The sequence below is a fragment of the Panthera pardus genome, unplaced genomic scaffold (assembly GCF_024362965.1).
Source record: "Panthera pardus isolate Hobbes unplaced genomic scaffold, ASM2436296v1 HiC_scaffold_11, whole genome shotgun sequence".
NCBI classification, from domain to species: domain Eukaryota; kingdom Metazoa; phylum Chordata; class Mammalia; order Carnivora; family Felidae; genus Panthera; species Panthera pardus.
Window position 1 is genome coordinate 56,980,911 of NW_026526666.1, and position 26,099 is coordinate 57,007,009.

The following is a 26,099-nucleotide window of genomic DNA, read 5'->3' on the forward strand; positions in this document are numbered from 1 at the left end:
AACAAAATTAAGCATAAATTCAGTATTCCTGAGGGAACAAAAGCTATATTATATGTCACCTCGTTTTTCAATCCATATTATGAACATCTCACAACTTTTTGCTTTGTTCAAGCCCGATCTTCCACTTTGGTCACTAGCTCAACAAAGGTACTGAACACACACCAGGTGGTGAGCCCTACATACCCGTATGGGGGAGGGTACACAAAAATAAATACAACTCAGTCTCTGCTCATTAAGAAATCACAGCCCAAGTTGGAAGACAGATCATTTTATTACGATGCATGAAGTTCTAACGGTGAGCACTACCACAGTGCTAACAGGACACTGTGGAAATGTAGGGAAGGAGCCCTCAGCCGGTGCTGGGGTCAGAAGAAGGCCTCAGCAATGTTAACCAATTAAAGGTGAGTGAGGATGTGCTCAGTAGAAGGAATGATACAAGAGATATAGATATAGATATAGATATAGATATAGATATAGATATAGATATAGATATAGATATAGATATAGATATAGATATAGATATAGATGTTATATATATTATATATAACACATGGGTGCCTGAGTGGCTCAGTCGGTTGAGGGTCTGGGTCTTGATTTTGGCTCAGGTCATGATCCCAAGGTTGTAGGATTGAGTCCTGCATCAGGCTCTGTAGTAAGTATGCAGCCTGCCTGGGATTCGCACTCTCTCTCTCCCTCTGCCCCTCTCCCCTGCTTGTGCTCTAAAATAAAATTTAAAAAACCAGAAAATATATTAAAAAAAAAAATATATATATATATATATATATATATGTGTGTGTGTGTGTGTGTGTGCATTTACAATGATATAAAGTGTGACCACAGCCTTCAGCAAGAAGGCAGCCTGTCCCTGTATACTCCATGCACCAAAATTCTCATTTATCACTTTGCATGTGCACTCTCCAATTTCAAGGCTAGTTGTATTCACTGTTAACTCAATCTCGAAAGGGAATATACTCACTTTAATTATCCCACATTTGTCTAAATACACCTTACCCTCATTTAAATATGGCAGTTACTCTCTAGATTACAAATAGGAACATTCGATAACGCATAGCATCGTGAAAGTGGCCTTGTCAGAAGCATGAGTCATTCCACACACTAAGTTCCTTACATCCTGAAACCCCCTCTCAGAGGTCAGCTCCTACCTCTAAAAGTTCAAGGATCCAAAGCTGACACATTAGAGTTTATTGAAACATCACCCTGGTGGGAATCTGCAATTGGGGATTCAGTCCAAATTTAAAGACAAACAATTCCTTTTCCAGATGTTGGACCCAGACAATGAGAATACTCTGAAACAACTTCCTCCTAAATAACAGATTTAAAAACAGAAAAGGGTATTATACTGCAGTCATAATTCTAATCTGAATATATAGGATTTAAAATATACTACATTAATGAAGTCTGCTTAGGGTTAATGTGTTCAGCTTTACTCATATCACGTGAAAGAAACCAGAATAAGGCCAGAACTGTAAAAATGCTATTCAAGATTACAAGGAAAGAAGGTATAGGGGAAGTGAAGGGGGGAGAGTCTGAAGATGAGTTAGCAAAAACAGAGATTTTCAAACTTGTTAAACTTCCATTATCTGAAGATAAAACACTCTTAGAATAAAGGGAACATCAGCTGTTGCTAAAAGCATCAGGTAAATTCTAAAGTCTGTATCCAGGTGGCTTATTTAATCTGAAGACAACATGGTTCTCCCTGGAGGAAATGAACTGCTAACATCCCATGAACTCTATCAAGTTTGCCTCACTTCTCTTACCGCCTGTAAAACAAAGAAATCTGTCTTCAGTTTCATGATGTCCCACATGGTACTGTGACTAATCCCCAACCATTTTTATTTACAGTGTTCAGAGTGAGTTTCTATGACAATCCCATGCCATTCTCAATGTTACACACAGATTTTCTGCCTTTTGAAAATAATTACAGAACAAATCATTTGTTCTGCACTCTATATAAAGAAAAGCACACTTAGCATTGGCTGGGCAAACAGATCTCACTTTCAGATTAAACAATAAACAGATAGAACAGAGAATCAAAAAAAAAAAGAAAAAAGAAAAAAAGAAAAAAAAAACACAAAAAACTCCAATATCCACTGTTTGGGACCACCAGATTTTTGGGTCGTTATTTGTGTTTCATTTATCAGACATGCGATAGTCCTCCTTCCTATCACCATCTGTACACACTTTCCCAGAAGACCCTCACAGCTGTCCCATTAACACACTAACACACACTCGCACATATAGGACCTCTTCTGTGCTTTCTGTCTGAATGCAATCCATATCTGTTTTCTTTTCACAGGAGAAAGAAAGGCAAAGCAGCTTGAGACCTCGGACAACTTAAAATCCACTTCAGTGTAAAAGTCTCAAGATTGCTAACTTTCTTCAGAGATAGAGGAAAACAGAGAATTTAAGTGGCTATAATACTGAGACTTGGCTGTGTTTTAGGAACTACCACCAACTGCCAAATGAATTCACCATGGCTTGCTCTCCAAGGCCTTCCCTTCCTTTCTGTTTGTCACTCCCTCATTCTCCTGCTGTTTAGTTTTCCTATAACTCTGTTTTATCCTTCGGCATTACAAGAAGGATGGCCTCTAAAAAAGAAATAGAACTTTTTTGTGCACCAACATGCCACAGTGAACTATTAAGTAATAAAAAACACCTGTGCCCGGTCCTGTATCTGCTTGGGTTTTCTTTCCACTTCCATAGATAGTTCTGACATAAGAAAACTGAAAATTTAACAACGTAGTAGAAGTATCATCAAATGAGAGAATTCCTCAACATGTACCTATGGTACAGTAAGAAGGCAACAGCAACAGCTGGTTCTGCAAATGTTTAAAACTTCCATGGGGTGCCTGGGTGGCTCAGTCGGTTAAGTGTCCGACTTCAGCTCAGGTCATGATCTCACAGTTTGTGAGTTCGAGCCCCGCACTGGGCTCGGAGCCTGGAGCCTGCTTTGGATTCTGTGCCTCGCTCTCTCTGCCCATCCTCCCACTCATGCTCTGTGTCTCTCTGTCTTGAAAATAAACATTAAAAAATTTAAACAAGGGGCGCCTGGGTAGCTCCGTCAGTTAAGCGTCCGACTTCGGCTCAGGTCATGATCTCGCGGTTCGTGGGTTCGAGCCCTGCGTTGGGCTCTGTGCTGACAGCTCAGAGCCTGGAGCCTGTTTCAGATTCTGTGTCTCCCTCTCTCTCTCTGCCCCTCCCCAACTCGTGCTCTCTCTCCCTCTGTCTCAAAAATAAACATTAAAAAAAATTTTTTTAATTAAAAAAAAAAAAAAAAAGCTTCCTATGGGCTATTAGTTTGTAAGGATCCTACTTCAAAAACATCAAAAGCTTTGAAATCTTAGTTTCTGGATCAATTTCACCCGAGATGGCATCAGCTCGTCTCATAGTATTTTCTTCAGTTTTGTATCCTTGGCATCTAGCACGGTGCCTAACAGGTAGCAAGCGCTCAAAATATGTTTCCTGAGTCAAGTTGCCAGTGACGTGGTAGAATCTGTCAACGAAGGCAACTGAGGTGGATTTTCTATGCCAACACCAACCAAAGAGCCTGTGGGAACAACAGGCCACAGTGGTACTCCAACTCACACAAGAATGTTCTAATCTTCGGAGCTCCTGGGATGCATGCACTTAGTGTCTTCACCTTGTAAAATGAAGACCGCTTCCTTCAAGGTTTGAAACGCTGAAATCTATTAACAAACCAGAAAAAGGTCTAGTCGCTCACTATTTTTTCAGCTTCAGAGAAAACCATGGCTTTCAGCACTGTTACATACTTCCAGTGAAAACTTTTACCCCATCCATAAATTCAGGGGTGGAGCTCAGAGAGCCTGATATCTTGGGGAACACCCTGGAGATAAAAAGCCCTAACCACTAACTAACCATCATACCATGGAGATGTTACTCAGCCTCTCTGCGTCTTCATCTGCAGAAAGGTAATTATAACAAAAAGCTCCCCTACCTAAATTTAAGGTTTATGTGAAAAGCTAATAAAATAATATATATGAAAAGCCAATTTAAATATTATAGAGGTTAACCACACAAGTCTGGGTTCTGATGGATCTGGCTTTAATCCTGGTTTCGCCACTTACTCTTGGCAAAACCCTGAGTGAGTTACTAACACTCTCCGAGCCTCTGTTTCCCCGAATAATGGGAGTAACCCACAACAGAAGTCAACTACCATCTCTGCTCACCCCCGCCACCCAACATGAACAATTCTCCCAAACTTGGAGAGGTCCAAAAGGAAAACAAAATAGAAACAAAGAAACCCACATAAAACCAGAGAAGCCCGTGTCCACAATTTAGAAAAACCAACAAAGCCAACCCTAAGAAAAGGCACCCAGATATGTAAATTCCTGGAGATGCCCAAAATATTTAGAGTGTATCACAGAACGCTCTGTGTACAGAGCAAAAGGCACTGTCCTGTCTTCACTTTTATTTATTTTTTTTTTAATTTTTTTTTTTTTAACGTTTATTTATTTTTGAGACAGAGAGAGACAGAGCATGAACGGGGGAGGGTCAGAGAGAGAGGGAGACACAGAATCGGAAGCAGGCTCCAGGCTCTGAGCCATCAGCCCAGAGCCCAACGCGGGGCTCGAACCCGCGGACCGCGAGATCGTGACCTGAGCTGAAGTCCGACGCTTAACCGACTGAGCCACCCAGGCGCCCCCTGTCTTCACTTTTAAACAAGGCGATTGGTAATAAAGGCCCAAAAATGTGCATCTCTAAGTGGGAATCTGTGCTCCTCCCCAATCTATCTGTTTCCATCCACTTCTGCTGTCTCATGACACGTCTTCACGGATTCAGCATTGCCCCCACCCCAGAACCTCTGAGGCTCAACTGTAAATAAAGTAAAAAAGCTGTGCATAATCAGTCTTTATACAGCAAAATTGAAAATGTCTCTCTTTGAAGAATTACAAAGCTTTCTGTCTGAAACCTCTGACCTTTCTAGAGAAATCAGAGTCACTGTAGTTTAAAAATGTAGGTGGTAAAAGTACAAAGGATTACATTTATCCATTTTGCATGTTTGCCGTCTTTTCTGAGATGAGGAGCAAATATCTTTAGAACAATTAGTTCTTCAACCCTAACATTTCAGGCTGTCATATCCTCATTCTCCAAAGAACTGTATACATCCTGGCCCCGATGAGATGGCACTTTTCTGTTAATTACTTCTCCCACTTTATTTTACGGAAAATCTAAAAGCACACGAATTCCAGAACCTTTCTTGAAAATAAGACTTTTGTCCATACAGTGAATGCACCAAGAAAGTAATTTTAAAAATCATTTGATTGTTATTTAAAACCTCTGTAATTCTTGACTGGGTAGGGAGGAGGAGGGACTTCCAAAAGTACATCTAACAGGAAAAAAAAAAAAAAAAAGAAAGAATTCTTAATAAAAGTCCTTGTCACATACTAAGAGCCCATACAATAAAAGCACTGCAATGACTATCTTTCCCTGACAGGAACATACAACAATAGTTATGCTGTTGAGCAGCATCAAGTTACAAAGACTTCATTCTCAGAAGTTACTTGAAACTACTCTCCAAAAAGAGAACCTCCACCATTTAAAAGAAGGGGAGGAAAAGCCAACTAAATGAATCAGAGACGCTAGTAACCTACTAACTTTTTATACAATATGCGTCCGTGCGAAAATCTTGCTATGGTCACACAAAGATACCGAGCGGCTTTTGCCAAATTCTTATCCAGAACCCTTGCTTGACCTTAAGCGTTTGTAACCCACTCATCTTTAACTCCCAATTACTTAATGCTAAAATTATGTTCTCAGATCTACGTTGGTTTCCATCAACATCTTTAATATCTAATACTATTTACAAATTGTGTTCAGCATAAAAGATATTTATGATTTTCACTGCTAATCTGCCATGGTGTCTGAGCCCATACAGCTCTGTTGAATAGGATGCTTACAAAGGTTTACATGCAGATACATAGTATCTTAATTACTCATTCTATAGTGAGCTCTTTAAGCATCTCCATTCCTCACTCATTTGGAATGTTTAAAAATGCCACGGAGAAGGGCTTGATGTCATCTAAACACTGAAATCCATCTGTCTATGGCCCTCTTTTGACTTTACTCCTTCTGCAGCCAAATTTTTCACAAAAGTTGATGAGAATTTGTCAACCTAAGGACTTGTAATGTCAGCTCCTTTGAAAGGCAATGGAATATTTGAAAGTGACAATGATGGGATCCTGCATGTAGAATATTCACTGCATGTAGGAGTTTAAAATTAAATAATCCCTTTAAGATTAAAATACGCAGAATTCGAGATGCTTCCAATAGGGGAAGAGGCAGGCACATAACAGCAGAGACAGTTCTGAGTTCCCCGTAGTAAATAATATGTCCCTAATTTTGAAAATTAAATAATTGATATAGTAGCACAAGTTCCTATTATCCACTGACAAATAAATAGCTTTCCATACCAAGAATTACCACTCAGATCAAGCTATAAAACTCACCACAGATACATCTTCCCCAACAGCATGAACATGTTGCACTATCCAATCATGGGCTGGCAAAATTACAAAAGGAAATAAAATCACCCAAACCATAGCAACAAAGACAACAGCCTGACAATGGCAGATGCTAAACAGACATACATACAAATTTTGAAATTGTATTCGTTTTTAAAGATACGTCTTATTGTTACTTTTGTTTCACCTCACATTTTTAACCTACGAAAATAGCCATTAAAATATTTATCTGAATATATATGCTCTGAAAACTATTTGGTCTGGAAACTCATAGGTTATTGGGACCACCATAAACACTCATCAGAGACATCAAAAGGGATGCAGTATGGGACAATGGGGTGTGAGTCCTATTTTTTTATTCCAATCCTCTTGTTTCCAATTTATACTTTTACTCATGCACTTCAGTTTTCTCTTTCTGGCATAACTGACAGTGACTCCAAACAACCCTAACTTTTAATTTATTAGCATTTCTAAAAAAGCAACTTAAAAAGAAAGCTACATTTCTATTTTATTCAATATAAATTCAGTTCAGCAGCTTATTTTTTAAATAAACCCTAGAAGAATTAATAGACATATAATGAATGTAGTATAAATTATAATTACTGGTCTTTTTTTCTATTTACAATTAGAAAATTCATGTTGAATGGGGCTTTGAATTTTTACACTGAGGTCATTAAGAATTAATCTTGCTTAAGTTTAAAGATATGAAAATAAGGGTATTAAATATATCCATCAATTAATCAGTCATTTAAGGGCAGTAAGATGAACCTTGTTCCTATTTTCATTTTTTCTTTCTCTTTAATATTAAAAAACAATTTTAACAAATAAAACTCAATGTTTGCTTTTTTTTTAAATAATGATACACGAGGCCGTAATCAAAGGATCTGTTTAGAGTAATGTAAATTTAAATTTTTTTATCTAATCATGAAGAGAAGTTAGAAATATACGTTTTGTGCACATAAGAAAATATGTACAAATTTTACCTCGTAAAATATTACGTGCAATTCTAATTTTTAAACTAATGCTTGCTTTAATTCTCAGTGGCTTCCCAAAACACCTAGAACCAATTCATCTATCTTAGAAAAAGGGGGGGAGGGGATCTTAAACCTGTTATAGTGCTTGTATTCACTGAACTTCAACATTCTTTTTTTTTTCCAATATATGAAATTTATTGTCAAATTGGTTTCCATACAACACTCAGTGCTCATCCCAAAAGGTGCCCTCCTCAATACCCATCCCCCACCCTTCACTCCCTCCCACCCCCCTGAACTTCAACATTCTAAAAACAAGAAAGAACAAGTCACTCCAGACTTTGGACCCCAACACTGACAAAAGCATAAGAACATTTTCTCCCTCTCTTAGCCAAGTATGGACTCATTCTGTGCCTCAGAACTGGACTCCACAGTTAAAACGTCTCCATGGGAAGGGTCTGGATTTTGACTTTTTTCTTTCCCTCTGATTCAAGGTAGGTGTGGGATACCATTTAAATGACACCCAACCCCCACACGACAGGATAAGAGAGAGGGATACAGAGTGGATCTTAACTGTAAGTGGAAGAGAAGTGGGTTTGGAATCAGAAGGCCTCGGTTTCAATCTTACTATACACATGTCACTTGGACACTCTGAAACTTTATTTTTGCCTGCACAAATGAAGAACACATATTTATTTACAATATTGCCATGAATTTTTTAAGAAAAGAATAAGAAAGGAAGAGAGAGAGAGAGAGAAAAAAAAGAAAACTACCATGTATGGCAAAACTCAGGAAAATGCTTGCCGCAAAACAGACAACTCAATAAAAGTTCACCTTCCTGTCTTCCTTTCTTCCCCCATGTCCTTTTCTTTACTTTCAATTGATCTAGGTCCAAAATATTTACCACTAGGAAAGCGTGTGAAAGACATGAAGAGAAGTAAGTTTAAAGGTCTCAAAGAACACCGAAGCTTTTCTACTTCAATCTCTAGCTATTATCATTGCCCTGATCATTTCTAGGTTTGGGATTAGCAATATATCATGCTTTAAGGAAGACCAACACAGGCCAAGGTACGTATCAAGAAAAAGAGAACTTTTGTCTCTTAATTTTGTCTTATTTAGTTGTTTTTGCAAACAGAACGGCAAAAATATCCTCTCCACGTGGTTGTCACAATTTGTCAACTGCGGACTTCTTTCCCCGCCTCACAAGCCATGTTTATTTAACTAGAATATTCATAGGAGGGCTAGTGCTGTTATCAGAGAAAATATACTTTGACACTGTGAAATGATCGTAAGGACACATGAAGTGTCATTTGCTAATATTCTGGGAAAGACCTAGGGTAAAAGTTGTCTCTGTCTTGGCAGCAGCTAGACAATTCTGCTAAGTTCAGAGGGAGTCTAAAGTTTAGATCAATAATCTGTATCTTACAGTTGCCTACACAACAGCCAAAATTTTGATAACACTGTAAGTTATCACTTTAAAAAGCAAGATGGTAATAATCGTAAACATCTCAACAGTCCCTTTCCCAAGTTTATGCATGTCACAGTGTCCCTTATGGGACCCTTCAAAAGATAAAAAGAATTTTCGCAAAACTTTTCTTTTCTAAAATTTTGAATAGGAACTCCGAAAGCCCCAAACACTCTCTGAGTCTGAAACAAATGGTGCCAAAACACGCACGCAGGGGGACGGATTATAAAATTCTCCACTTGATACCTAGGTGCTTGGGATCCTTTTACAGTCACTACTTAAACCAAAACACTTTGAGAGCATCTCCATTTGCGATCAAATTCAGTTTTGTGTTTCTTCACAAAGCATGCCAGTTCATTCATTCTCTTCCTCCTCCACCTGACTTCTTCCTTCCCCTTACCCCACACCTCCCACCTCGCAAGGATGTAGAGTTTATAATACGTTTAAAAACAAGATTTAACCTCTAAATAAAGATGGGGAAATTATTGCTGAGATGGTAACAAACTGGTGTTTGACATTCTCAGGGAATTCAATCTGTATTTCATGTTTTTGCTTCTATTCTAGCCTCAGAATTGCTTTCAATAATCTATATTAACATTTGCAAGCAATTAGAATGGTTGCTGCTTCTGTGCAAGTTTTTAAAAACTGACAGGCCATTCTGCATCCTGTGGAAGCAGCTTGAGGCCTTAACCAAGTGAAACACCCAGTCCTACTGTGTACAGCAGTGACCACAACAAAGGCTGTGGTTTCTCCCACACTAGCCCTAAATAGGTTTAAATTAATGCTATTCATCACTGGGTGGAAAAGAAGACAAGGCAAATCTAAGCCAGCAGCATTGGGAAATTTCTTACCAACATTCAAACCTCTTAGCCATAAATGAGCTGACCTCCGTTCATAAGTTTACTCTGAACAACCTTTCCTCCCTATTCCTATACCCTCTCTGCCTTTGAATTTCCATCTTTTTCACTACATTCTAGACAAAGGATATTGTTACTACCCTCAAGTTATGCAAACATTGAAGGACATAAAAGCCATATTTATCTCAAGTTTGTGGACTGTTGGTGCTGTTTCCTTTAAAGAATTAAAAGACAAAAAAATAAATGAAATTTTCTAAAACGGTGCATATACCAATAATTTGGAATGGACCAGTCAGCCACAAAATCTACCTTGAGTTTAGCTTAAGATTACGGTTAGAGTTTGAGACAGGGTGGTACTTACTCTTTTAATTTTAAACGTCACTGTATATTAGTCTTACTCCCTCTTTTTCTGAATACAGCTTATTATTCTAAATCCCAGAAACTAGCTGCACACCCTTCTACTAAGGAGTTTACTGAGGTACTGAAAAAGCGTAATTACATAATGCGTCGTCCTAAACTTGAACATAAATACACACATACGCATGTATGCCTGCTAACAAAATATACTGAACGTATTTTAGATATGCAATACTGATGCAAACTAATGCAGTAAGTCACCTAAAAATTAAGCAATTACCGTAACTAATTCAGCATAAAATTATAAACTATAACAATCTAACATTAGTCACTTAAAAATGTTTACAATCCTTATTCTATATGCTCTGCTAACCTTACACATATAGTTACAGTGTATTTAAAGTAACAGCTTTTTAAAAAAAGAAATCATTTGCAGTGCTCTAAAGAGCACTCTGTGTGCAGCCTGAATGTGCACACACATGCACACGAAGCACACACACGCTCATACACAGACACTCCCAATCTTACACCTGCTCTGAAGCAGTAGGAAGTGAATTCTCAATCTGTCAACATGACCATCTGGTCTATCTGCATATCACGGCTTTCTCTATTACTATATGAAGGAATGGCAATCATGAAGCCAAAATAAAACTAAAATGCACCTGAATGGGACTATCTCTCCCTTTGTTGATATGGAATAATACGTGGCACATCAGAATAAAACTGGCAGAATGTAAATAATTTAAAGGGAGCATTCACAACAGCATGATTAAATGAGCAATATGGTGCAAGTAATGTGGTCATCAGTAATACTGGCCGTACAGGTTTACAGAACAGGTACCAGACTTCCGACACACCGCAAACAGCTCTTTCAGTGAGTGACAGGACCGTTACTATTCCTGGTCCAAGCAAAACTAAGCAAAGGGAGCAGCAGGGCCAGCATGGAAGCAGCCAGTAGCTGCTGTACTAAAACAGTACTGTGCAAAATTGGTCACCTTCTACCTTAAAACTAACACTACTCGTGTTAGGACACTGGGACAAATTCAATTCGCTCTGTCACTGGCTAATCAACAATTACAGTAACTACCTGACAAATTTCGGTCATTTAGTAGTCTTTCAAAGCAAATTTTAAGGCTACTAAAAATACTTCCAGTGTTAGGAAATTCCTCATCTGCAAAAAGTGAAGATGCTTATTGCAATTTAGCTTTGGGCCTTATGCTGCTCGAAAATTAGCAAAGGCCTTACTTAGTTGATTTAAATATAATTCTATTTATTTAATTTTACTTTTTAAATGTCTCCACACGGCTGCCTCAGAGCTTTCATTCCACCTCACAGCAGGTAATAGCTATCAAAAATAAATTGTGACACTATCATTCTATAGTTTAGATATAGCAACTCACCTCTATCTAAGAGAGGAGTCCTTAAGAAGTCGAACCTCCCAACAAAATTTAACGAACTCAACTGAGAATCTTTCTAGAATCTGATTACATTACCAGAAGTTATACAGACGCAGTTAAAAAAAAAAAAAAAAAAAAAAAAAAAAACTCTCCAGAAAGTTCTCGGTTGAGTGCCTACTAATGAACAAAGGTTAACTTTATCTAAAAGGTCAAATGCCTGGTGGCTAAGGTTATGACCTTAACAACTTAAATTGTGACCTTGCCACGTGCCGGGTATATTGTAGATTCTGATTCAGATCATCTGGTAAAGACTGGTCATAAATTAGCTTTACTGTTACACGCCCACAAAGAAAGCCATTTGCCACAATTCCATAATATCTCCAAGTTGTCATACGATACGTATGGAAGGACAACTCAAATAAAGACCAAATTAAGGGCATAAAATGGTTTTACTCTTTTATACTTTTAACGAGATGAAATTCTCAGGCTTATGGAATCACTCCAATTTCATTACCCTTGTTACTGTTTATCAGCCACAAAATTCAGACAGTTCTAACACCACTGGATTTAGAGGGGAAAAAAATTGGAAGGTGGTTTATGTATTGTATTTTAGCATCTCAATCAGTCTTAGGAGAAATCACCTCCACTTTTAAAGAATGATTGATTCTGCACTAGCTTCCAGTATTTATACGTGTGTTCTAAGATTTCAACTTCCTACCAATGAAAAGGCTGAGGCTTGAAGCAATAATTATTGTACAAGTTTTTAAAAGGGAAAAAAAATCTTATTTTGGGAGCTATGTAGTGGGGGAAATGGCATTTTGGAAGGAAAAAAAATCCAACATTTTAAGAGAGAGTGGGAAAAAAAATTTACTAAAGGTGAAAAGGCCACAATGGTTTTGGCATGTTTCTTGAAGCACGTTTCAGAGTCTCTGCCTCCTGCCAATACTGGCAAGTTCTCAAAACTTTTAAGGAGGTAAAAACATTGTTTAGTGTTTACAAATCTTCAGTATTATAACAGATGCTTGTCAAATCAGTTGTATGTAAGTTGACCGATCTACCTCGTATTTGTATTGGCAACTAGCTTCCCGTCCACAAATAACAGGTCTCTAAATCTCTTAAATCAAATTTGAACTATTGTCAGACAAAAGGCCCTTAATATTTTCTTCTGCAGCCGTCCTGTTGCGTGCACAGAGAAGCAGCCATTACTGCGCTCCGTGAAAGCCAATGGCCTAACACTTGGCTGCCATTCAGGCCTAACAGGGGATTCTGGGATACGTCAGGAAAACCAAACCGAGAGGTAGTCTGATCCACGTTGCTGTCAATAAATCTTTCATAAGCAATAGGGATGCTAACTCTCCTAAGCAACCTTCTACCTGTCACGTTACCCACATAATCCTTCAGGTATTGAGACAACCAGCCACCGTGTGAGCTCAAGGATTTGCAGCAACGGCACAGGAACAAACGGTCAACAACGAAGGAGAACACATGTAATGGCAATCACTGGAGAGCCTGCGGCTCTTTAAATCTGAGGGAAACGTTTGTATCTCACACTGAGAACGATTCTTCTTCTCACCCCGACAGAGGTCACTGGTACTTCACCTCCACGTACCTGGTAAGGAAGCGCAAGCCACGGTGTGTGTCACCTGTTGGTACCCTCGTTTCTCTATGCTGGCCAATTAAAGCACTGGCGACAATTTATAAATGATTGACTTTTCTAAATATCAAAAAGATTAACCCCAAGATCTTAAAGGGTGCTCCCTGAAAGCACCTATAACACCCATCCTTTTTTTTTTTTTTCCGCACCTTGCCTTTCCCTGTCAGAATCTCCACTTATGTACGCAAATAAATTTCTTAAAAATTTAACTCTGCTTTTTCAATAGAGAGAACAAAGTAACAATAGGGTGAAAGGGGGATTAAGAAAAGGATACTTGTTCCTGTCTAGAGGTCACTGGAGAGGTGCTGCCTTTTCATTTTCACTACCCAGAACTGGCTAAAGCAACAGGCGCTTCTTACAATTAAGTACACATTCTCCAAAACCCAAATATTTGAAACACTTACAGATCACATCCTCTAAAATACTCATCTATCCCCTGCCAACAGAATGCAAATGATAATGTGACATGCTTGCAAAGTTAATTTCTCCAGTTTCTTATGTAAGGACAGATGGGTAACAAAAGTTCTCTTTCTAAAACATATATTGAGGAAAATAATAGAGAATAGGCTATCAGCTGACTTTAAAAAATAGCTCGCATTTTTAGAATTAAAAACATTCTGCAAAACAGTACAGTGTTGATCTTACAGGTAACACCTCTCTTCTTTGTGGGGAGAAAAACATGAATATATGAACCCCAAAAGAGCCTACTGGTAGGATTCCACAACCTTCTTTCTTTCATCTGGCTCAAGTAACTGCCATGAAGGTAAAATCCAGCAAGACCGATATGTACATATAAAAAGTCAACAAGTTACACAAGACCTGAGCTTTCACATAACACAATGAACCTTTTGTCTAAAACGAGGCAAAAGAAACAAAGTAAAAATGCATTCTTTCAGTCAGCCCTCAGTAGTTTTATCCTGAATGCTACTCTAGAATGGTATAACATACACAGGTAAAACATGCCTCGAAAACAGCCTTGAAACAATAAAGAATTTTATCACCAATCAAAGCAACTCACTCCATCAATGATCAATATCAATTTCTCAGCACATTCATGCACTACCCAGGTTGGTTACTTTTAAGATTAACCTTACCATCAATTGCGTAAAGAGTTGGTTTGTTTTTCCTTCAGCTATCTTAGACAACAATGCGAATTCCTAAGTACAAAGCTACTCAAGTTTGCGTATTAATGTGATTCTTTTTCCTTCATAAATGATCAGCAATTTGACAGTAATCTTACCACATCTTCTTAATAAGCATGGGGTCCAAGAGGCCCCAGTAGGTTAAAAACACTCCCAGAAGATAAGCAACTAAAAATACTGCCTCACCACCAAACTCCGTGCTTTTCAACTAGATCACCTGCCATTCAAAATACCCCCTTTATGAGAAAGGTGTTATGAGGCTTCTCTCGCCCATCATCAAAAAACATGGTTTAAACATACCACAGAACTACCAACACCTCTGACAACACTACTCGCCAAGAGAACTGAACTTGGGGAGAATCCTCTCAAAGCTACGCTTTTCCACCTGAGTGAAGATGCCCCCTCAGACACCGGGGCTTCTGGCTATTCTGACTTTGGTTCACCTTTGCAACCACACCTGTCTCTATGTATGTGGCCTGCCACTTGGAGGGGGCCCGAATGGCCCGGCACATACAGAGGTCAGCAGAAAAGAAACACACGAGAAAGCAGAACAACGTCTCACCATTGCACTTACCTGCTGCATGCACAAAGTATGCCAAATATAAATCGAGTTCCTTAACAGAAACCCCTATGTGATGGGGCTGCACACAGAGCCCTGGATTCGAGCACTGTGGGGACTTTACAAGGCGCTCACCATCAGTACTTTCGAGCGGAATACCTTTAAATAAAATCACCATAACGAGGTCCAACCTCCAGACTTTATCTGCCTGGCGAAGGCAGTCAATTCTTCGCATCTTGCCTTTCTGGTCTGGGTTGGAAAGAACACAACATGGAGGCTTTTTCCCTGTAACTGTAAGAACAAAATCCTCTCGGTACTCGGGGCGGATATCTTTCCGTAACTTGGCCAGAAGTCGAGATGCCCACTTCTGCTTGACCTCTGGTTTTTCACTTAGCAACTCATCCTTCACGGCTCTCTCTTCTTCTTTTGACATACGCTTTTCATGTTTTTTGAAGTATTTTCGTTTTCGGGCCTGCAGGTTGAACCATGTGTAGGCGAAGGCTCGGACGTGGGGCAGAAGTGCTTCAATGAAAGGATGAAACTCATCCTAGAGAGATGAACAAAAACAAAAATATAACTACAATGGAGACAAAAGGAAACAACTTTTCTTCAGATGGTCATTTAAAAAAAAAAAAAACAACAACAAAAAAAACATGCTTATTTCACTTGAAAGTCGACTCAAGCATTACCTTACCAAAATTATACAGAGGATGCCTATAGGGAGTCTGAGGGGGAAAAAAGAAAACTATCAGTATCATTTCTCACAATCTCGGCAAAAAAAATTGCTAAAAATCTTAAAATGTTTTGATATGTTCACCAAAGTGCACCAGGTTCTATTGCCAGGCTTAGGTCCCAAATCCTTTAGATAGTAAGTGAAGTTTATTGAAATGCTTATAACGATATATAATCTTAACCCTATTTCAAGAAAGGCATATCTAATTTTGCTCCAGCCTTGACCTCACTACTTGTAGTACAGCCAGGGCTCGGCCGCCAGATTGGCAAATCCTAAACATTTAGATGCCAGTCAATGTTTATGGAAGTCTAGGAGCAAAAAATCATCTCCACGATCAATGAAAACAAAGACTTTCCCTCTAAAAATATTGCCTGTAGACTCTAATCTGTTTCTCAGTCATTTTGGTAACATCTTAATTCCTTCTTAAGTATTACAGTTGCGTATGATTTTTTTAGTCAAAAACTTAGAAAAATTTGGCGTCTACAAAAGAAGAGATGAATTTGATATTCTTCAGGCTGAAATAAAAGATCTATTTCCAAGACATACTTGCTGATACTGTGGGAATGAAACAAAAAGGAAGAAAAGGGGGGAGAAAAACAAAGAAAAGCGTACATGCCAAATAGTAAATAGAATGCGTCATTGTGACAACACCGTTGCAACTAAATACAGTTAATTTCGTGAAATGCCTTCAGGAATAATCGTCCCTAAAAAAAGAGAACCGTTATTTAATTTTTGAAAATAATATTTCAGGCTTTTTCTCACAAGGAAATAGAGAAGCTGGTACATTTAATGTTTACGAGACTCCAGGAAAACCCTGTACGGTTGCCTCTTAAAATGCAAGTAATTTGAAAATAAAATTCAATTTAAGATGTTCACATTTTTCTTACTGTCCTATGAAAATGTTTGATTCTTTTACTTGATGTTTTCTTAGGAAATATAAATACAAAATTAAAGAAAAATTAAACAGTAACCTCCACAAAGCTTTCTGAGTACATCTAACTTTTGATTAACCAACCCACACTGATCTTACATAACTTCTCTCCACCGCACAAACCCCCAAAAGATAAATTATTTACTTTCAAATGAATGAGGATAAGAAAACCAAAGAGATATTTGATGACTTTTTAAAGAAGGGTGTAGAACAGACAAATATTATAAAATGCATTCTTTTTCAGTTTGTAATATCCATCTAAATATATACTTTGGAGGCACAAGTAACTGTAATGTCCAAAATATTATTACTATAAATTATTAATTTTTTAAATGTTCAAATGTAAATGGAGAGGTTAAAATTGGAAAAATATTTTGCCAATTTTCCAAGACTGTTAAAACATTATAAATTATAATCAATCATGTAAACACTAGACGACTATTTTTAAAGCAAGTACATAATAATGCAATACATAATAAATCATTTCACTAAATGACATTTATCTTTTTCTTCTATGAACCAATTCTAGGCTCTGCATTTCAAGTTTAGCTTTGAAAACTGCTTTTATTCAATAAAAATCCAAAAGAGAAGTCAGCTTTTATAACATATGTGCATTCTTTAAGTGGAGAGGAAACAGAGAAAAATACAAGAATTAGATTATCCTTTATCCATAAACATTTTTTAATTTCTGATGTCTGAGAATCTTTCTCACTGCCATACTTTAAAAGACAGAAATGGGGTGGGGGAGCATTTTTCAGGTCACGGTTTATAAGGTATACACCAAACCGCAAAGCATTTAAACATTACTAAATTCTGAGCTCATCCTTGAAATGCTCTAAAATACATAAAACTGGGGTTTGGAACAGTCCTTCACATTGGCTGATTTTCTTACATACACAGGACATGCTAGGGACCAAGGCTCTGTGGTATCATGCAAAGAACTCCTGGAGTCTGCCCTAACTACAAAGTGAGCTTTCACCAAAGGGAGGATTTCATTTTAAAATCTCAGCCCCATTTTACAAAGCAAAGCATAACTACACTCCAAACAATCCACATTTATGTTGAAATGTTATCTCACTCAAAAGGTTTATTAACGACAGTAAACATTTTTTCAAAAAGCATTCTGATATGGCATTTAAATGTTGGAAGAGACTCCTACTAGTAAGCTTCTCACAGAACTGTGAGCTGCGTTCATTCGTGTTCAAAAGGATTTTGCTTACCTGCCAACCAAATGCCTATCTATCTCATCATAAAAACCCTTAAATGAGGCCAACTATGTCAACTAATCGTTAAGAATAATCTAAGTCCCCAATTTTGCATCAAAAGTATTTACGACTTATTACTCCCCAAAGGTTTCAAGAATGCACCAATAAAAGTGTACACTATTTTGTATAACTTTACTCCCACTACCATTAAAGTGCTAGTTATCTTTCTCACCTCACGATCAGAAATATTCTAGATCATCGAGAGTAAAAACTATCGTTAACTTGTAGGTAATGTCGAGGCACAGCATAAATTAATTTTGAAAAAAGAGTATGCCCCTACAAATCATGTTGCTGCACATACTGCCATACGCTATGTAATATTCCAAAACAGTCAAGAGAAAATAAAGAATATGGTACATATGTACTCAGTGAGAAAGTCAGAGGCCACCAATGAAAACAAACCTGAAAACCTGTTTCAAAAGCGATATGACTTGGAATCAGCATCTTAAACGTTGATCTGTTTGTAAGTAAGCCAAGTTTAAGAACCACTGAGCGCTGATATTTCTGGAACTACTTTTTAAAGGTTCACCTTTAAATTTCTACTGGGTTATATCATTCCATGGCCAGGTAAAGGATGGTTACGATATGCTTGTATGGTTTAAAATAAGATGTCTGACATTTTCTTCATAAAGTTTTAAAAATTGCACACACATACATGGAGTTCATTCTTTCATTTAGAGTACTTTTATCACTGTGCTGACTGGACTTTCTTTAATGACCAATAAACTACCTAAGTTTGTCTTTCTAAAACTGGCTCTAGAGCTTTGTAGGTGTTCCAGCAAGTTGAATAAAACTGTAAATCAATTTTTTAAAGAAGACCTCAAAATCTATGGCTCTCATTCACTATTTAGTGTACCTTTGCTTCACAAACTGTTACACTAAGTGTTTCCTTTAGCGGTGTTTCCAGAAGAAGGCCTAGTGAATGTATCCATCACACTGCCAAATATGTTTAAAAAACAAAGCAAAACAAAACAAAACTTTCTTAATGTGATAATAGCTCATGAGCCAAGAGAATCCAGCTTTGTCAAATACCTGACTCTGCCCTGGGCCTGCACAGAGACACAGGTATTCTCACATATGCACCAACCCCAAATATAAATGTATCTTTCGAGAGCTCACTTGAGAAGAGGCTCATGGGTCTGCTCAGGTCATTCCCCACTCTTGCAGCACCCTGGTATTGTCTACACATTCTCTGGGTGGCAAACTTTGGCCAGCAAGAACTTGAGGCTTCGTACTCAGCGTTTTCACTAAAGTCATAACTCACTCAAATTCTCTGACACTTTGCATCTTATCCATATGCAATTGTGAACCTTGCCAGAAGTGGTTGGAAAAGTTTCCTTCCTAATTCCACCAGTTCCCAAAATAGGAACTTTGGAAGTTTGCTAGGGAAAAATAAAAAACTTTTACAATAACTACAAGCAACTGCTACCCATTACTAAGGCTAGGCCTAAATCCCAAACAGACCATTTCAACATAAAAGATGCATTTTTAAGAGTCTTCCGAGATCAAATAGCCGGTATGATTACTGTTCGATATTGGAATAAGAAAGGATGTCATATGAAAAATAAATCCAGAATCTAGAAAGGAAAAGAAAAAAATTATTGACACTTTTTTAGCCTTTCATCAAGTATTCCGGTTAAACCGTTATCTCCTGCTAAATGAAAGCAATAAGTGGTAGCAGGTTTTTTAAGGGAGTGGTAAATAAACATTTTATATGAAGCATACAACTTCACGTAGGTGATTAATGGTCAGATTGCAATGTACCAAAACAGCATGAAAGCTCACACTTTTTTTCCAAAAAAAAAAAAAAAAAATGTTTTTAGCGCAAAATCACTTTGACTTCATGCCTTTTACTCAAAGAAAATAAATAATATATTCAAAAGGGTCCAGATTTGGAGCCGTGAAGTAGCAATATTTTGCCTAGGGGTGGTGCAGACAAGAGAGGGATGAAAAGGGAGGGCATGGGAAGGAGGGGCGGGGGGCGAGAGAGACCCACGCTCCGAGTAGAGTCAGCAGAGTCGGAGGGGAAAAGTTGCCCCCGTCCTGCGCGCGGAGCTGCCCGAGTCGCGCGGTGGCGGGAGGCGGCGGGAGGGGGGGGGGGGGGGAGCCGCGTCCGGCCCGGGTTGCTGCTCGGGCTCGCGGCCCAGAGCCCAACTCCGCCCGGCGCTCCCCAGCCCGCGCGGCCCCGCGGCCTCCGCCGCTCGCCGCCCTGCGCAGCGTGGGCTCGTCCCGGCACCGAAACTTTCACTCGGGAAAGCGAGCGGGCGCCGAGCTGCGAGGACGCAGGCTCCACCCGGCCGGCGCTGGGGGACGCGCGTCCACGCAGCCCCGCTCCGCCGAGCTCAGGGGCCGGCTCGCCGCCGCCCGCCCGCCCGCCCGCGTCCGAGGGGCGCTGTCCCGGCCGGGGCCCGGGACGCCGGCCCGCGTCCCTCCCGCGGCCGGACCCCAAAGGCTGACAAACAATAAACAAAAGTAAGAGTTTGGGGAGGCTGCCGCGGCGCGGGCTCCGCGCGCGGGCCGTGGGCGCAGAGGCGCGAGTTCTCCCGCACCCGGGGGTTTCGGTTGCCCCGAGCGTGCGGGGCGTGCGGTGGGCTCCGTCGGCGGCCCCCTCCCCGGGCGCCGCGGAACTACAGAAACCGGCCTGCCGGCTGCAGAAACGCTGAGTCCAGATTTCAGCGTGTCATGGGCTGCAACCCCGCCGAAACACGTGCGGGGCGTCCGAAAACACCGCCGTTCCGCAGTCAATCGCCCCGATATTAATTAACGCATTAATAAGAGGGCGCCATTAGCCATGTGCCCACACAAATGGCCGTGCAAGAGGAATGCACCCGCATGGAAACAAAGTTACTTTCTTAAAGCTGTATTTCTCCCCCCCCCCACCTCCACGAGCACACGCGCACATACACACAGAAACACGCGCAGACACGGGCACACACCAACACACATTCCCCGGGCCCGGCCGGCGCGACGGTCCCCGGCACCCCGTGCCCAGCCCCAGGTCTGCCCCCGCAACCCCGGCCCCCCGCCCCCCATCCCGCCGCATCCAAACAGCTGCTTACCTGGGTGAGACAGAGCGGAGAATACATAACTGCCGGGCGGTGGGGTGTGCGTGTGCGTCTGGGTGTGCGGTTTGGAGGTGTGCGTGAGTGCGGGTGAGAAAGGAGAAAGAGGGAGAGAGGAAGAGAGAGAGAGAGAAGGGGGGAGAAAAAAAATCAAGCCTGCTTCTTGCGTTCACATTTCCAACTCGGCTCAACTGCAGCCAGCCAGCCAGCGCGATTGCCGCTCCATGAGCTGAACTTTAACCCCGCCTAGAGTTTCCCTACACTCCACTATACATGTCTACTGTACGCGGGCGTTAAAGGCATAGCGCACCCTTTCCCGCTCCCGCGCCCGCCCGGCCGGGTGCCCGCGAGCTGCCCGCGCGCCCGCCTCCGCCTCCGCTCTGCACCGCACCGCACAGCCGCCGCCCGCTCGCGCCGCCGCCGGGGGGGGGGGGGGGGGGGCGTGGGGGAGGGGGCGGCTGCGGCGCCGCGCGGCCAGCCGGGTCCCGAGCCTCCGCGGCCGCTCGCGCTCGCTCGCTCGCTCCCTCTCTCGCTCCCTCGCTCGCAGGCTCTCTCGCTCCCTCTGCCCCCCCCCGCCCCCGCTTCCCCGCTCAGCGCATTACTGGGTAACGCAGTGAGGAGCAGTTACAGTCTGTACTCCCGGGCAGCTATAGGCTGCCACAGGATGTGCTTAAGCAAACAAAACTACTTTTCCTCATCCCCATCCCCCAAGCCCCGCCGCAGACCTTCGCGGACCTCGGTGGAGGACTTGGACAACTTTGCCAGGTTGCCCTGCGCTCCCGGTTCACTGTGTGGGCACGTAGAGAACCGAGGAGAAGGCCGGGGGGGCAAATTTGCATGTATGCAAATTTTTTAAAAAATCAGACCTCCTAGGTAACTTTTTTTTTTTTTTCCCCTCTGAAATGCGGTACGGCTCAAAGCATTGTAATCTCTCCAACGAAGCTTTCTGTGGGAATAGATCGTCGGCAGAGGTAATTATGCACAAAATCCTGCAAACTTTGTGCAGCTTCAGTCCTGTGGCATTCAGAAGCGGGGGTGGTGGGGAATAATTTCACACAGAAGAGTCACCGGATTTGGGGGGTGGGGGGGGGCTGTCTGGAGAAAAAGAGGCGGAGATTAATGAGCGTTCTCCCTCCCAGGACTGTGAAACTGGTGGGTCTGAACACAGACGCCATAGAAAAAGTTCTATCACGTTCAGAAACAACAGTGGTTTAGCTGTGACATCTTTTTCTCTTTAGGAGAAAAAAAAAAAAGGAAAGGGATGTCCCCTAAGGGAAGGGAGATATTCTGGTCCACAAACGCGTGCCCAGAACTGGACACAGGCTATCATTACCGTTCCTGTTCCTGGGACACCTCTGGAAGGGTGCCTTTTAAGAATCCCCTCTTTTTCCCTCCCCCAGGTAATCGTTCTTAAAATGGAAAAGAGCTTCCTGCAATTATTCTAGGTTTGCTAAAGTATTGTTTTGGCAGAAAAGGGGGGTGGTTTTTAGGGTTTGGCAAGTTGCCAATAAGCCTGCTTTTCCAGTTTTTTTAACCTCATATTTTCTCTCCAGGCTTTCCTCCCTCATGGAAAAAAAAAGAAAAAAGAAAAAAAATACCTTCTTCCTCCTGCCCCCCATCCCATCTCTTCCTCCCCCTCTTCCTAACTCTATTTTGCAGCCTGCTGCATTTGCGAATCCTTCTCAAAATTCCAAAAGGAAAGATCAGGTTGAAAGACACTGGCACACAGACAGAGGAATCTGCACCTTGGTAGAGGTTAAATAGCGAGAGAGCCTCGGAAAAGAGGACAGTCCTGTAGGAACCCCCACTCTGCAGGTGGGGATGAAGTGATGTGCTAAGGCCACCCTCATTCAGACTACACCACCCACCTCCACGCCCCCCCCCTTTTTTTAAAGTTAGGGGCAAGAAACATGCTACTGGAGAAAGCAAAATATAATCCTCTAAAATATTCTGCATCTGTCTAAAATTATTTTATGCTTGTTCTCCAATTACTTTATTGCTAAAATAATTTCTGAATGCTTCAGATCATTTTCACACACCCTGCTCCTAAATATCCTTGAAAATCTGTCAAATTATTTATTAAGGGGTGAGGGAAAATAATGACTTAAATCTTTAATGAGAGAGTCCCATTTTCCCCAATTAAACAACTGCTTTTCCTTGGTTCCTCTTGGATTTCAGGAGAAGAGAAATGTCCTAAAAGCTAAGCCGAGTTACAGAGACAACCTTCCTGGCCACGGAAACCTTTGCTGGGATCTATAACTTCAACTCGCTCCAAGTTTCCTCGATAGAAGTTTCTGGCTGACGGTCCCAACATGTAACTGAGGCACAGTGAGAAGTTATTGTTCCGTGTGTACTCTTGGGAAGCTCTCTTCCAGAGCAGATTAAAATCTTTCTTTTGGTGTATTAAAAGATATACTTCACATCTGCCTCTTTCCAAAACCAGAAAGATTCTTAGTTTTAACTGAATCTCAAGAAAAAGAAAAGGATTTTTTTAAAAAAAGGACTGGCACATCGCCCTGGTTTTTAAAAATAGGGAAAAGTAATTTAATGCTGATATTTCTAGTTTAAAAACTTCTTTTGTTGCAGCAGTGAATGTGCCCGCGATTTCCAGCTTTCTGCGGTTAGCAATATTATCTTAAGTAACTTTTGGCGCCCTTCGTAAGACTTTTGGATATGGGACGATTGTTTGCGCCCTCTAGGCAAGGGCTGGATCCAAGTTCAGCACCAAAGCCCTTCACATCCGCTCCTGCTTTCTCTCCTATCTCCGCCAGCTCCCGCTCCCTCCCCCGCGGGATGGGGGGGGGGGGGAGGCGGGGAAACACTACAAAGCACAGTTCCAACTACAGCCTTTGGAAACAAGACTGAGAAAAATACAGTAGAAGAGTTACAGTTACAGAAAGGCTTCTGGTAACTTTCTCTCCAACAGGCATAAATTTAAACACACACACAAAGAAACAGATGTTCCTCAAAGGGCAGTCTGGGGGTAAAAAACATTTCCAACTCTCTCCCCTCTTCCCAAGTTGCAAAAGTAAATCCTTGTCCAGAGTTCACAAAGATACTAGGACACTTGAGAGAGAGCAGGGATGGAGGGGGGAGAGAAGAAAGAAAGGATAGTAGAGAAAACAGTGTAGGAAACAGGTGAAGTACAAAAACTAGTTTACTGCAATCATATAAATGACCCATTGTTAGGAAGGATAAACCCCTTATTGGAAATAACCGCTCCAATCATTTATTTTGCAAGTGCTAGGAGGCTGCCTTGAAATGGGATTGTCTTTGCGCAAAGGAGGCTCCTGTCATGCTCTCTGCTATCCATATTCTTCCTGGCACAGAGCCCAGCCTTGCATTTACTGTGTTTTATTTGCAGAAATGTTACCTTGCCAGCTTTAGTGAAATCCTCTTAGATATATAAATTACGTCAATAAGGTTTCACTTATATGTACATCTCAAATACCTCTCATTTCGGAGGTTACTTGATAGGAAGATCTTATTAATATGATTTAGATTTTAATGCCCAAAGCAGTGAAGATAAAATTGGGGTACATAAGTGACACTGCCATTAACTCTGTAGTTCTTACCAAGACCAACTTTATCACTAGCATTTTCCAATATTTTTCTCCTCTAGTTTTTCGACCCACTGGTCACTTGCGTGCAGATTTTTCTTAGATGCGTATAATACTAAATTGGATAATGTCAGTGAACTGAGCGTCCAAGTGGATTTTAACGTCAGGTTTCCAAACCAGATTTGATTAGAAGGCCTAAAGCCTTGGGAAATAGCTCGATGGGAATTTAATCCAAAGATGGGAAAGAGCCCATACTATTTTCCATTCATTTCCCAACAGAATTAGGTGTCTACAATGCTCAGTGGGAAGGAAGAGATGGATGTATTTTAGTCAGAGGCTGCCAGTTACTGCCTCCAAGACAAGCTGCAAGTTACTGCAGTTGGTTTCCACTGGATTGGTATCAAAGACTTGTCCAAGAGGCCAGACTCCAACGAAGAGTTAGCAAGTCAGCAATCTTCCACACACACCCTCCACAGGGGTTGTTGTGGTAACAAGAACAAATGTGAACTTGGCTAGTTCTAATAGCCTATTTGCCACTGACCATATATTTAAATAGCAGAATTCAAGAAAAGTGGAGAAAGAAACAGTCCTTCTCCCCCCCTTCCTTTCAAATGTATAAAACAGCTGTCAGTCCACCTGTGACACATCCTCTCCCCCCTTAAAACTGTTGTTTCCAGTTCAAGAAGAGAGGCTTGCCTCTTCCTTCAAAGTATTTGAAAAGCCAAAGCTTCTCAGATAACCAGAGGGAGAAGTGTTGTAATGCTGAGTATTCAGTACACTACTTCCCAAAGCTCAATACAGTTCTGTAGTTCAAGTTTCTAAGCTACACATTTTTTAAAAGCTGAACCTCCCCCTTCACAACAGTTAACAACTTCCCTGAATTTAAAAATAATTATTAATGCAAAGTTAGTATTTCTCTGGCAGAATTTTTCTTTTTTCCAAAAGGCAATTAAGAAAGCATTACAATTCATGCAAAAATCCCCCAATCCGTTTTTTTTTTTTCCCTTTAAACTCAAAAACTCTTTCCTATTGTGCTTGCTAAATCCGGAAGACCTTGTAGCTTTGACAGCTTGAACCACACCATCCCCTTCAGAGCCGCAGAGAACTTCAGATCTTTTCTGCCCCGCCCCCTCTGGCTACTGAGAACCATTCATTGTACACCCAAGCTTCCTCATGATTGGCTGAAGCTTTTGTCAATCTCCCATGTTGTCCCATTGATTAGAGGATCGAATCGTCAATTATTCGCCGGGTCCAGACATTTCTTTTCGAGTTAGGTTGACTGCTGAGGCCAGACGTCTTTTTACAGAACAGAGCACGTAACAGGATTTTTTTCCCCCTTTCTGGAACCGAGCAAGCGCTAGGAGGAAAAAAATCTGTCAAGCTCAGCATTTTTTTCAAATCTCGGGAAAAAAAAAAAAAAAAAAAAAAAAGAAGGAACCCCGATCTGTGATGTACATAGCACAAAAAAAAAAAAAGAAAAAAGCCATCCACAAAGCTACATCTTTAAAACAAAACCATCACAATAGACATTCACCCAGCAATCACTTAAAAGCATACGCAAGCTAGAGAAATTTTAAAGTCTTAGCCATTAAACAAAATCATTCTACCATTATTGTTGTTTATAAAACACACATCGTATAAAC

The 26,099-nt window shown here is 40.8% G+C and overlaps 1 protein-coding gene and 1 long non-coding RNA gene across 12 annotated transcripts in view; one reads left to right on the plus strand and one right to left on the minus strand.

Moving 5' to 3' along the window:
• NFIA (nuclear factor I A) overlaps positions 1-26,099 on the minus strand; it is a 571,401-nt gene that overhangs the window by 349,999 nt on the left and 195,303 nt on the right. For 4 of the 11 annotated variants that reach the window (XM_019449088.2, XM_019449086.2, XM_019449087.2 and 1 more), the window contains exons 1-2: positions 21,622-21,750; positions 14,921-15,452 (exon numbers count right to left, since the gene is read on the minus strand). In XM_019449088.2, coding sequence (XP_019304633.1) covers positions 14,921-15,452; positions 21,622-21,735 — 646 coding nt within the window. In that variant the 5' untranslated portion in view covers positions 21,736-21,750. Of the gene's footprint in view, positions 1-14,920; positions 15,453-20,893; positions 21,213-21,621; positions 21,751-26,099 lie in introns of those variants that run through there. The other 7 variants (XM_053894638.1, XM_053894628.1, XM_019449090.2 and 4 more) reach the window with 5 other exon arrangements.
• On the plus strand, positions 21,447-23,316 carry LOC109266771 (uncharacterized). Its single transcript, XR_002079851.2, has 3 exons — positions 21,447-21,661; positions 21,817-21,867; positions 23,075-23,316. It is a non-coding gene; the product is annotated as an uncharacterized LOC109266771 (long non-coding RNA).